At 27.0% G+C, this 13,730-nt stretch overlaps 1 protein-coding gene across 1 annotated transcript; it reads left to right on the top strand.

The window, feature by feature from the left end:
* The first annotated feature begins 955 nt into the window (after positions 1 to 955).
* On the top strand, positions 956 to 13,712 carry LOC145751032 (transcription intermediary factor 1-alpha-like). Its single transcript, XM_082567106.1, has 27 exons — positions 956 to 1,605; positions 1,849 to 2,126; positions 2,373 to 2,485; positions 4,400 to 4,532; positions 4,671 to 4,740; positions 5,199 to 5,371; positions 5,828 to 5,963; positions 6,270 to 6,387; positions 6,651 to 6,813; positions 7,375 to 7,507; positions 7,799 to 7,874; positions 7,966 to 8,227; positions 8,319 to 8,434; positions 8,529 to 8,572; positions 8,877 to 8,937; positions 9,214 to 9,390; positions 9,704 to 9,761; positions 10,124 to 10,232; positions 10,463 to 10,586; positions 10,668 to 10,729; positions 11,348 to 11,469; positions 11,646 to 11,754; positions 11,942 to 12,016; positions 12,216 to 12,371; positions 12,471 to 12,606; positions 12,710 to 12,816; positions 12,946 to 13,712. Exons 1-27 carry the CDS (start codon positions 1,030 to 1,032, stop codon positions 13,066 to 13,068), a joined length of 3,810 nt encoding a protein of 1,269 aa, XP_082423232.1. The 5' UTR covers positions 956 to 1,029; the 3' UTR covers positions 13,069 to 13,712.
* Positions 13,713 to 13,730: the final 18 nt, after the last annotated feature.

Genomic DNA, 13,730 nt, shown 5'->3' with positions numbered 1-13,730 from the left:
TAGAGAAAAGTGGAAAAAATAATACACCATCGCCAAGGGGTAATATATTTACATTTTGCAAATGAAAACTTTTGTATCTTTATTTGTTGGGTATTTAAATAGGCTACGTTAAGTATGTGAATTCAAGAATATTTATACTTAAACAATGCCAGTTTATATAAATCCTTATTTTTTGTCGTTTTGCAGATGAATTTGCTTTCTATCTTATGTTTGGGGTACTATTTATCATCTTGTTTGTTACTGGAGTCTACATCTTAGTTACTTTATACAGAAGGCTTAAACGGAGACAATAAAAATTGTTGTAATTTTAGATCAATTAGTTTTTAATTAAAAATTAAATGTAACCGTTACACGAAAAATATTTGCCACAACTGTTCCTGTTTTATACCAATAGATACATTTATGTTTAATAAAGTTAAGCAAATTTTATACCGAAATTAAAGCGGTGTGATTTTTATATTACTGTAAGTTATGAAGTGAAAAGAGTTGTCAACCATAAATATGCTGCTAATTCAAAAACCAAGTTATAGGTAAAGGCATTTGATGTACTTACTGAAATAAAGAAAAAATACGTTAACACCTTATAGCAAATTAATAACATGTTATTTTAAATCACCATTAAAAAACATTTATTTATACAATTTGAAGTAAGCTTATTCAGATTTATTTAAAATTTACAATAATACAATAATACAATAATATAACCATAGATATTACGCTACGTATATTATATAAACAAGTTTACATCAGCTCATACTTTTTGATATTATTTTGTTAGCATTTATTGAGTGTTAGTTGATAAAAGTTTGAATATAGCTACTTATTTATTAAAGATTTGAACATAAATAAACAAAATAGTATTTTTGCATGTTATGAATTAAGTAATTTGACAACCCATTTTTTTACTACGCCGGTTTAAACAAACGCGGATTTTCCGCTTTCTTCCGCGTAATACAAAACCTGCAAAAATTTATTTGTTTTTTCTTGTTGCTTTGTAAAAATTGGAATTGACATCAAAGTAATAAAGTAATGGATAAAAATGAAGGTAACTTACGAACCAATAGCCCAACCAAAAATGAATGCGGCGTCATAGAATCTTCATCTCCAAGAAAATCACCCTTATTAATTGGATTATTGAACTCTGAAGTTGAAGCAAAATCTTTAAAAAGAACACAAGATGCACACGAACAAGATTTTCCTAATGCTAAAGTGCCTAAAAGATCAACTTTCAGTATTGGAAAGGAAATTGAACCAGTTTCTAGTAAAACAGCATCCCCTGATCCTACTCCTCAACTTCTGGAGAGTTCCAAAAAACAAGATGTGCGGAACGAACAAAACAAACAAGTTTTAAACACAACAAATACAAAGGCCCATTGTAGTAAAAACGAAACAAATTTAACAGACAGTCTTGACAACAGCAAAAAACCTCCTGCTAATTTATTAGATGCACAGCTGGATAAGAATCCAAACACGTGTTATGATTATTGTATTCTCTGCATGCAAAAAGCTGCTGATCGTTGTCCATTAATTCTTGGCTGCCTGCACATTTTTTGCTCAAAATGTATTTTAAACAAGCAGCATTTTTATATTTCTGTAACTCAACAGGTAATTTAGTACAAGAACTAAGAGCTCTGTTAGCTTTGTTTGCCTGATTTATAAATGCAAAAACGGGCAGAAAATTTATATCTTTTCCTAATCTTCTTTTGTGAATTCTGCCCTTTTTCGAGTTTATTTAAGAACTACTAGTTTTAATCGGTGGACAACGTTAATAGAGCTTTTCACCTGTATAAACATTTCAATATTTATTAAATTTTTAATGCCTTGTAAGTTTTATTGTTTTTTGTTTAGGCAAAAGATTCTCCATTTGCAACCACTCAAGAGCCAATTAAGGATATTATTCCAGACAACGCATATGTCAGTTTAAGTTCTCTAAAAAATCATATCTCAACCTTATCCAACAATCAAAAAATCTTGGTGAAATGCCCGATATGTGAATGTAATAGTCGAGCAAAGGTGATTCATGAAAGTCAGTTTATTTGTACAGAAGCAACAAAAAGTGATCCTTTACTAACAGAGAAGAAAAAAATAAATTGCACAAACTGCGAAGAAAGGGGCATAGCCATTATGTGAGTAGCATGTTTTCATTAGTATGCTTAAATAGTATTAATATCTTCCGTTTCCTGTAAATTGTGATTACCTATATTATAATGACATAGCAATTTATATTGTAAATTATGAGCAAATCCAAAAAACATAAAATTTAAAATCAAAAATTTTTTTACAGGCTGTATAGTAAAAGCAATGCTATATTGCAAACCTTCTTTTGTTTATATTTTTCTATTGGCATTTTAAAAATTAAATTTTGTTTAAAGGTATTGCACGCAGTGTGAAGAATATTTATGTGAAGAGTGTGTAAATGCACATAAAAGAGTTAAATTAACAAAGGAACATTTATTATCACTTATTAATGAAGACAATACAAAGGGTAAATTTTTAACTAATATTACAGTTAAAAATAATAAGTAGTAAGAACACTTGGCTGCCTAACTAATTAAGGCTTCGGTTTCGATCCCTGCTGCTTTGATGCTGTAGCTGAGTTAGACACTATAAAATCAGTAAATAAACTAGATTTATTTGATAAATAAAATATGGTTCGAAATCGTTTGATTCTTTTTTATAAATATAATTTATTTAGTAGGTTTATTAATTAAATTATAAATTTAAATATGAACTTTTTCATATTTAAACCTAATTTTAACAAATGAACACGCACGCATTCATTGATATTGTAATAGAAAAGTAAACTAAATTTAAAAGCAAAATACCGATCTTAATTTTTTAGTAATCAAATGAGTATTAAAATATAATAATAACAAAACAATTAAAAAAAAAATTTTACACATTTTTGACTTATACTTTAACATTTTACTTAAATTTTCAACCAATATTTTTTACTTTAATAGACAGCGAAAATGGCGATTTTTGACGGCGACCAGAATGCTATTAAATTATTCAAGCGTTAAACTCACACTGATTCATTATTTTATAAAAAAACTAAAATAATGATTAAACGATATTTAGCTAGAGTTACATCTTCATTTTAAATAGCAACATACAAAATAATAATACCAACAACACATTAAAATTTCAGAAAATTTAATCTTTAAATTTTAATAATAAAATATATTAATTAGTAATTAGTGACATTTAAATGTCGTAAATAGGAGGTTTGCGATTCGTTGGGATAATAACAAATATACTAAAAATTTAGAACTTTTACTTTTAAAGAACAAAAGTTATCGTCTTTCAAAATTCGGTCAAATAAGAATAAAAACAACTAGATTTATTTGATAAATAAAATATGGTTCGAAATTATTTGATTATTTTTAAAACAAAATTTTATAAATAAAAAATATATGCATAAACATTAACTAAGAATATTACATACCTTTGATTTTTAATTAACAAACCAGCATTTAATATAACAAACAAACAAAAATTATTTTTTAATTATCTTCAAATTTTAAATATAATAAGATATAACCGACCAAAATTTAAAAACCTAATATCAATCTTTAAATTTGAATAAACAAACACCCATTAATTAGTAATTAGTGATGAAAATTTTAATTTTAATTTATTTTTGAGTTAGTAATATCATGATATACAATTGACCAAGATTTAAAAAGTTAATAACCACCCTTAAATTTTAATAAACAAACACCTATTAATTAGTAATTAGTGATAAAAATTAAAATTTTAATTCGTTTTTGAGTTACTAATATCATGATATACAATTGACCAAAATTTAAAAAGTTAATAACAACCTTGAAATTATAATAAATAAACACCTATTAATTAGTAATTAGTGATAAAAATTAAAATTCTAATTCGTTTTTGAGTTACCAATATCATGATATATAATTGACCAAGATTTAAAAAATTAATAACAACCTTTAAATTTTAATAAATAAACACTTATTAATTAGTAATTAGTGATAATTAAATGTTGTAAATAGGAGAATGAAAACATAATCTGATAATAAACAACATACTAAAATTTCAGATTTTTAAATTCTAAGGAACTAAAGATATCTTATTTCAAAATTGGGACTAGAAAGAATAAAAATAATAATAATAATAATAATAATAAGTATAATGACCATAACAATATGTTTCGAAATCTAAGATTTCGAACCATAATAATAATAATAAATATAATGACAATAACAATATGTTTCGAAATCTAAGATTTAGAACCATAATTATTCGGGCATTGTTTAAAAATATTACAAACTGCAAAAGAAATATCAGTGAAATAATCATTTCAAATTATTTATTATTATCCTAAAATATATCTCATATATATGCTTTATTTTTAATAATGTTAATTTTTTAGGTTCACATGTTCAAGTGCATATGCAACATAAATTCTGTGATCAACACCCAAGCGAAAAAATCAAAGTGTATTGTGTTACTTGTAAGCTTTTAACATGCCGAGATTGCCAATTGGAATCACATAGAACTCATAAGTATGTATATTTTTTCTTATTTATTTAAAAAACAATTACTAATGTAAGAATGGTTAATATGATTTTTTTAGTAAGTTTGTCACTACAATTGTACCAGCTATGTGATGCAGTGAGTTTTAAAGTTGTTTTTTTTCTTAGACATTTATTTATTGAAGAAGCAGCATCAAGTCAACGAGAGACACTTCGAGCCATTAATGAAAAACTAAATGTAAATCTTTATTTTTATTTTGTCTAACCTAAAAGTTATCTTTAAAGTATTTTTATAACAATTAAATCACACATACACATGAATATTCATTTTTATTATGGTCTAAAAAATGTTTTTAATGTATATATAAATTTTTGCACACGATATAAACCCTCCTAGGATTAAGTTTGTTGCCACACTCCAGACTCTAGTTACCTATGGGAGTTTAAGATATTGTTAATCATGTTTATCATCCTGCCAATTTTAGATTGACAAGAGATTCTACTGTTAATAGCACTTACTTAAGGGTACTTAACATTAAAGCAGTAATTTGCCAACTTTTTATTGTGTTTTAAGGCATTGTGTTAAAGTTTTTTAAATAGAACACACAAGCGAATGATTTTCACCTAAAACTTCATTATTAAATTAAGCTACTGTGCTACTATTAAATTTATGCTTTTAATTTTTTTTTATTGCAGGAAAAACTTAATCATTTGCAAATCTGTCAAACAAAAGTAAGTCAAACCTTGACAGAAGTTGATGAAAAACAAAATCTTGTTACTGATGATATTAAATTATTTCATCAAAAACTTATAGAGATTATTCAACAAAAAACAAACAATTTTGTGGAAAGAATTAATGAGTTAACTGCGTAAGTTAAGCTTAACTTTTCTTATTAGGTTAATAAGGATTTTTGTAATTAAATATTAAAACCCTTTAAATTGAAAAGTTAATGAGAACTGTAATTATAAAATTTTAATTAGTGATGTTTTGTATTTATTTATTAACCATAAACATTAGAGAATAACAATATTTTTAAATTAAAATTAATAAATTAAGAGTTTTTTTTTAATTTGTGATAATCTAAGATTTTTAGATAAGTTAAGATGTCTATTATACAGGCTCTCAAAAAACAAATGCTGCTTGTGGCATACTGTTAAGTCACCATGAGAAGATCCTGTTTGTATATTTTCGACAGTTGGAATGCATCCTGTTGGGTGGCAATTAACTGGTTTAATTTAAATATAGCATTTACCGGCTATATTTGAAACACATTGTCATTATGACATTTTAAAAATATATTAAGTTGTTCTAAACTATTTTACAGACAACGAAAATTAAAGTTGAGTTCTCAGTTGCTGGCCACTGAAAAGTTGATACTGGCCGTAGAACATTGTAGAAGATTTATTGACCTTAGTTTAAAAGACGAAAATTCTATAGCATTAATGCATTCTAAATCATTGGTGGGTTTTTGATTTTTTTCTATCCTTTGAGATTTTTTTTTTTATTGTTTCATGTATTAATAACACATTGTGTGTACCTAATATTTTCGAGTTGCTAAAGATGGCCAGTATCTGTAATTGGTCAACTGAATAAATAATATATGTTTTATGCCAATCACTATTGTCTTACTAAGTAAAAAATTATGTTATTAGTTACAACTTTTATCTACACTATGTTTTTTGTATTGAACGCTATTTCTGCTACACTTTGATTTTTTTAAATTTATAATTTCAACCGAAATTTATTGTAAAAATATTTTTTATTAGATTCTCGAGTATTTATCAACAATAATGAGACACAAGTTTTATCCTGGTCCTGTTGCAGCTAGTCATTTGTTATTTGTTCAAGACAAATCAACTTTGCATAACCTAAATAGCCAGCTTGGTATGTAATATTAAATTGGGTCCAATGTTTAACTACATAAAAAATTACTTGTACTAAATCATAAAAAAAAATTTAAAAACCAAAAAGTGCTATTGTTTGTTGTAACATAGTTTTTTAGCTATTTTTTATGTAATTGTAAAACTTTGTAAGACAAATACAGGTATTTATTTCAATTTTTGTGTTTACAATAACTTGAGAAATTATAATAATGTCTGAGAAATTTTACTATTATTTTTTTTATCAAAATTTTTTTGTGAAATAAGGTTCCCTGCATTGGGGTATACCAGGAATGGAAATTCAACAACCACCTATTCGTGTCAACAACCATCCGCAACAACCACTACAAAATGGTGCTATTAACAACATGCCTAATCAACAAAACTTTGCTGCTCAGAAAAAGCAACAAGCACCACCTGCTAATCGAAGGTTAGTAGTTAAAACGGTGACATGGAATATAAGGGAATAAAAAAAGAAGCCAAAAAAGAAGAGGCAGAATCTTAAAAAAATAAAACGAGGAAAATGCGTTGACTGTTTATTAGTATTTAAGTCAAAATTATTTTAAAAATTTAACTGCATTACCCATAGGAGGGTAAGGGTAAGCTGGGGTTTATAAAAAAATCTACATGTGTTGGTATTTAAATTTTGATCGAATGACAGCATTCTTAAATAAACAGCCAACAGAATTTCTACGTTTTCTAATATAAAATTCGCTTTTCTGTTTTATGCTTTCCTTCAATTTTTGTTCCCTCATTTTAAGGTGACCCGTTAAAACTTGTGATTTTTTTTATATGTTTTTTGGTAAAGAAAGTTTATTTGCTTTAGTTTTACACTATATATATATGGTAAGGTTGTTTAAAATATTTAACAATAAAGTGTTTAAAATATGGCTTTGCATGCTCATTTCCTTCTTTATCAGTCACTGTCATAGTTAACTAAATTACATTTTTGAGCGCTTTTTAAATTGTTTTTTAATTGTTGCATTTTTAGCCGTATACCATCAACTGGTTTACAACAACAACCACAACAATTTATAAATAATTTCAATAATTCCACCTCAACAATTCACCATAATGTGAAAAGTGGTTCTCAAAATCACAGGATTCCACCACAACCACACAATGTAAGTGCTTAAAACAAAAGTTTTTTTTTGTTTTTTTGTATTTCTAGTTTAAAATACTGGTGTTTTTGTTAAGTTAAGTATCATTTTCTAGTGGTTTATTGATTAAAAAATATTCAGATCAATTATAGTGATCTAAAAACAATAAAATCAATGTTATTGATTAAACATTACAGAAATCAATTTTATTTTTAAACAATAAAAGAAGATAGTTATTACCGAAAACTAATAAAGGAAATGATGGATTTGAAAATTAATCATTTTAGTTTAAATAATTTAATGTTTAATATTTAGGTTAAAATCCCACCCCAAACTTCTACTTTGATTGAACTAGGCAGTTTACATCCTCACTATAACACAATCTTACAAGGTTAATGATTTTAAATTAAATTTTCTTGCATTTTCTGAAGTTGTTTTGGTTTGTATAGTAAAATTTAATTTATAATGTTTTTATTGTGCAGGAAATTCCAAAACTGTATCTCAAACGGCATATCAAATCCAAAAATTACAACAACTAAAACAGAAACAACTTCAACAACAGAAACAACATCAACAACTCAAACAAAATCAACAACACAAACAAAATCAACACTTGCATAGCTTGACCATGCAAACACTGCAACTTAAACAACAACAACAACAACAAATTCTTCAACAAAATAAGATACGACAACTGCAGCAACAACAACAACAACAACAAAAATTACAACAACAGTTTATAAGGTATATGTAAATCATACATTGTTGTCCAATAGCCTACCATGAGAATGGCATTTAGAAATATTTTAAAATTTGTAATAAAAAAAAATTTTAGACCTCCTCAAGTCTCTCCTCCCGTGCGACCGAATGTGTTTCGAGCAACAACACCAACAAGATATAATACCATGCCTTTATCTCCGACCTTTATTAACACACCAACAAAGCCAACAGGTAAGCATGTAAAATAGAAATATTATTTTCTGAAATTATAAATATTTTTTATTACTCAAGTGGTACATTTGTTAATTTTGTAATATTTTTTTAGTTTCCCAACAAATTGATGTAAATGTAACCAAAGAGTTGAATCCGGTAAATTTTTTTTTGTATTAATTTTGATTTTTATATTCTCAAAAAAAATTACTAGTAAATAAAAATGTTGTTGACTAATTTAAATTATGTTTATCAAATTTTAATGCGATGATACTGATCTACTTTTAAACAACCTATTTTGAATTGGGTCATGTTTCCTGTTATCTAATTGGCGTCAAATTACTGAGAAAAACTCTGACCTATTTTTTATTCAATAACTTGCATAAAATTAGAACACACATTTGAATTAGGTCACTTTAGGCAGCAGCAATTTTTGTTTAATTAATTTTAATTTTTTTTGCAGTCAATGAAACCATTTGTGTCTAGACCAAAATCGAATCCAAGTTGTTCCTATCAAGAACAAGGTTTAATTAGATTTTTGTTCAGTTCATTATTGATAATACAACTTTTTTTATTTTTACACATTTTAAACTAATTTAATTGCTTTTTGAATTAAAAAATGTGTATAAAATTTACCGGGCGGTTTGAAATTTTACTTAAAGTTTTGGCCAAAATGCTGTTAAAGTAACTCCAAAATTCCAGGTTAAAAAAATTGTTTTGCAACATTAAATTAAAATTAACCAAGGATTTTTGTTTATGTTATTTCAACAAATTTTTTTTAAAATTTACATTGTTTTAAGGAAATTCGTTTGTAACCCCCAACAGAAAAACCTCCAACCCAACTGTGCCTACTCCTTCACCCCCACAATCTTCATTTCTTGGTGGGGTTATGGCCCTAAATCAGCAAGTTTTGCCCGGTTTAAATGCCCCACTTCAGTCCCCCCTTAGTGAAAGGCATTCACCATCTAGTGCAAGTGGTAAATTTTTCACCAAAAATTAAATTGTTTTAAGTATATTTGCTTTAACAAAATAATTTTTCAACAACAAGTTTCCTGCATTTACAAGCCTTAAATTTAGGTTTAATGTTAACTTATTTTTAACGTTTTTATAATTTTTTGACATTTATATTATTACTACAGTACCACTTTTTTTAAATTAGTACACAATTATTGATTATCAAAATACAGTAAACAACTTTGTTAATTTAAATAATGCACATGATTAGATAGATACCCATTTATGCAAATAAAATATATTTACATTTTAAAATCCAATTATATTTAAATAAAGAGTCAAATGAACAAGTTAAGAAAGGGAAAACATCTCAGGACATCAATATAGAAAACAGGTAGCTTATTAATTTAAAGTGCAGATATATTTTTTTGTAAAATAATGTGTGATAAACAAAGTATTAGTTTTATAAAAATGTTTTTGATTCGTTTATATAAAAATAGGCTTGGTGGTAAATATATTTTCGAAATATGTACATTTAATTTGTAAAAATAAAAAATTGCCATTTGTTGGTATCGAGAAAATTATCTATGACATATGTTAGCAAGTTGCAACTATGATATAAAAAAAAATGCAGCCTGAAAAAGGTAAATTAACTATTATTAAATAAGTAACAAATTCCCTTGGTATTTTAAATCAACAGTAAAGTATATTATGTATATATGAAGGTAAATAACCCAGGAATTATTTTTATTACAGTGATGATGGCGGTAAAACCGACACCAGTCAAAACCTCTCCCCACCTCCGTTGCTTGACTTGACAGACTTTATCAAATTAGAATGTGACAATTCACCGATCAGTTTTGATGTAAATATTCTAAGACTGTGTTGTAAATTTTATCCAAACATTGCTTTGTGGTAAACACCAACTAGAACTTAAGTACGATTACTTAAAATAATGTGCTCACATTGTGTTTGATTTTTACTAATCACAAACTCTTTTCCTTTTAATTTGGTTTGATCAAAATGTTTATTGGATTGTGAGCTTGTATGTATATTAAATGTAATTTTTGTCCTTTTAAAATTTAATTTTGTTAGATGGAAGCTAAAGATGGTTGTGACAGTGACAAAGACATTGCCGATATTGTTAACTCGCTTTCCGAACAACAACAGCAAGAAACCAAAACTATTAAGAAAGAGAATGATACAGCGGCACCAAGTGGTATAATTTTTAAATAATTATAAGTTTACATTATTGCTTTATATTTTACTTCCTAAAATTTTTATTGTTACTTATTTCTAGATGATGGTGGTAAATGGAATAATTTTTGGGCCCAGTATGATGAAACTGTAACTACTAACAAGGTACTACTTGTTTTAAAATTTCAGTGTAACGTTGTTGAATTTTAGGACAGTTTTAGCAAAATTTTTTTAGGACAGTTTTAGCAAAAAAAAAAAAAATTGGGATTAATTTGTACAAAACTTTTGGGGCAATAAGATTCCTAATTCAATAAGATTGTTTTACACTTTAGGATGTTCCAAGTTTTCTTTAAAATATCTTAAATAAAACTTTTAACATTGTCTTTCCTATCATTACTTTAAAATCTTAAGAAAACTTTGCAAATATTATAAAAAGTAAAAAAGATTGCATAGTTTGTTATTTTCCCTTTTTTATATATATCTTTATCTTCGATGTGGGAAAGTCAAATGCGCGACTTAATCATAGAGTAACATCAGTTACTCTGACCCAGTCTTGAGTTGCCTGTGGCAGTTTGAGATATTATAGATTATAATTGCCCGATAATTATGCTGCTAATTAAGTGCTGGCTCAGCAGGAGTTCGTATCGTTTATAGCGCTTTACTCAAGGGCACTTCAGCATGAGCTCAGTGGGGATTAAACCCACGACCTCATGTGTGGTGTAGCAAGTGTTCCTATCACTACACCACGCTGCCGGTTCCTTATAGAACTATTTTTTGACACAGGACGATCCTAATGATGATTGGTGTGCTGTTTGTCAGAATGGAGGAGATCTTCTTTGTTGTGACACTTGTCCCAAAGTATTTCACTTACAATGCCACGTCCCTGAAGTACTCAACACACCACCGTAAGTTAAAGCCACTGATGATTTCTAAGATTTACAATTTCGATTTTTAAAACTTGTTTTTATGCTGGCCTCGGTCAATTACAGAAGTTTAACTGACCATAGGATTGTTTTAAAACTTGATCTAAATAAAAACTTTTTTGTCAGAATTAGGTAACAATTTATATTAAATATTTTAGAGGAACTTGGCAATGTACTTTGTGCAAAAATGTTGATCAGGCTTTGGAAGAAGAGAGTAAGACGTTAAAACGAAAAAGAACCATTGGTTTGCATGGTAAAGAACTTAAGGTAAATTTTTTTTTTAAGTAAATTTCACACTGAAAAAGTACAATCTATTAAACCTAACTTTAAATTTTATTAAATTTAGAGAATTTTCTTAAATAGGCCCAAACTTAGTGTACTAATGTGCTTTCTTCAGTTAAGGGAAGTATTCAATATATTTTTAACAATATTTTATATTTTGTTATATTAACAGGAATGTGAAAAGGTTTTGTTGGAATTATATTGTCACAGACAAAGTGCACCATTTCACTTTCCAGTAAAATCTTCAGTAAGTATTTGCGATTATAGCTGAATATTGTGAAGTTAAGGTTTTTTAAGCTTAATTAAGTTAAAGTTAGTTTTTGTATTAAAGTACAACATTTTAAAAATAAGAAGTAACTTTGGTCATTTCTGTCGGGTCATTTCTGTTAAAAAAAATTTGAAAGTTTTCTTAATTACATTTTTTTTTTATTATTTTGAATTTTTAGTCAGTACCAAACTATTACAAGGTGATAAAAGAGTCGATGGATCTTTCAAAAATAAAAAAGAAGCTGCTGTATACAAACTTTAACCACTATGACAATGTGTCTGACTTTTTTGAGGACATTTATATTATGTTTGCAAATTGCTATAAATTTAATGGCGTAAGTTATGGTTTATTGTTGTTAAAAAAATAACCGTTTTGTTATGTAAAAAAAATTAAATGTTGTAGATATTTAAAAGTCTTTTAATGATGTTCACAGAAAAACTCAGTTGTTTTTAAAATGGGAAAAGAATTGGAACTGCAATCAAAAACTTGCATTTCCACATACTTTCCGGATTACAAATTCAATCAAGACAAAGCAGAAGGTAGCGAAGAAAACCCAAAGAAAAATAAAGGTTTGTTAAAAGTTGTCCTTTTTAATTTTTTTTTTTTATAATAATTTAATATTTTTTTAAATCAATTAACCAATTTATTTCAATATTTTTATTTGATAAAAAGCTGATAATGAAGGGGACAAGGCAATAGAAGAATTTGTTAAAAACTCTGTAGTTACCCGAGCAGATGACGATCTTTGGAAACCTGGTCAAACTGATGATGAAGAGGAGGTAAAAAATTAATAATTAGGTAGAAATAATTTGAAAAATATAAACCTCATTCAGAAAAACACAGTTTTAGAATAGATTTAAAGTTTAAAATAATTCTAAATAGCTTAATTTAGTTACATTTTGTTTTAGGATGAAGAAATCCTTGGAAGTGATAATGATGATGAAAATGAGGAAGATGGAAGCGAAAGCGACTCGGAAATGAAACAAAAGCGGCGAAAACAAAATAAAAGCGATATTTTCCACATTCATTGATCTTTTATTATTTTATTAGGTTGTATGTAAGTCACTTAATTCTTCACTAATTTTGTATTCTTTGTGTATTTCTTTGCTACATGAAAGCGCTTTTTACACGAACCTTTGTTAATTTACCTATACTGTGTTGCGTAATTTCCATAATAGTTACATTATTTATTCATATTTCTTTTAAAATGAAGCTTATTCTTACATTCTTTCCGTTTTTGAATTACGCAGTTTTAGTGTTAAAAATTCATATGGTTAAAATCATGCTAGGTTTGTTCTATATTTTCACCCTTTTAATAACAACACTTACACTTTAAAACAATCTGAAAAACTTTTTACACGATTTTAGGTGATTTCGTGGGGTAACACTAAAAGGAAGGAGTAAAGGGAAGACAGGGAGGTGTCTTTTTAGGGCATTTTTTCCTTTCTGTCTTCCCTTCACCCCCTTCTTTTAGTATTGCCTGATTTCGTGCTGAATGTAGAGATATTAATATACATCTTTCTCTAATTTAAAGAATAAAAACGATACATCTAAAATGCTTATTCTCACCATTACGACTACTACCATTGTTGAAAGATAGTACAACAAATAGGATAATAAATGAAGCAACATCCATAAAAATACGGTGGCTTTAAAATTATTTTTTGTTCGATGTTTAGAATAAAAAAAATAT

The sequence above is a fragment of the Corella eumyota genome, chromosome 1 (genome assembly GCF_963082875.1).
Source record: "Corella eumyota chromosome 1, kaCorEumy4.1, whole genome shotgun sequence".
Taxonomy (NCBI): Eukaryota; Metazoa; Chordata; class Ascidiacea; order Phlebobranchia; family Corellidae; genus Corella; species Corella eumyota.
The sequence above is the reverse complement of the archived record's forward strand: the minus strand, read 5'-3'. Positions and strand labels throughout refer to the sequence as shown.

Bases quoted from the DNA above. Each gene is read 5' to 3' on its own strand.
- LOC145751032 (XM_082567106.1), top strand. From the start codon at position 1,030: ATGGATAAAAATGAAGGTAACTTACGAACCAATAGCCCAACCAAAAAT. The intron at 7,508-7,798 runs GTAAGTGCTTAA...TTTAATATTTAG, and splicing joins TTCCACCACAACCACACAAT to GTTAAAATCCCACCCCAAAC. The intron at 9,762-10,123 runs GTAGCTTATTAA...TTTTTATTACAG, and splicing joins GACATCAATATAGAAAACAG to TGATGATGGCGGTAAAACCG.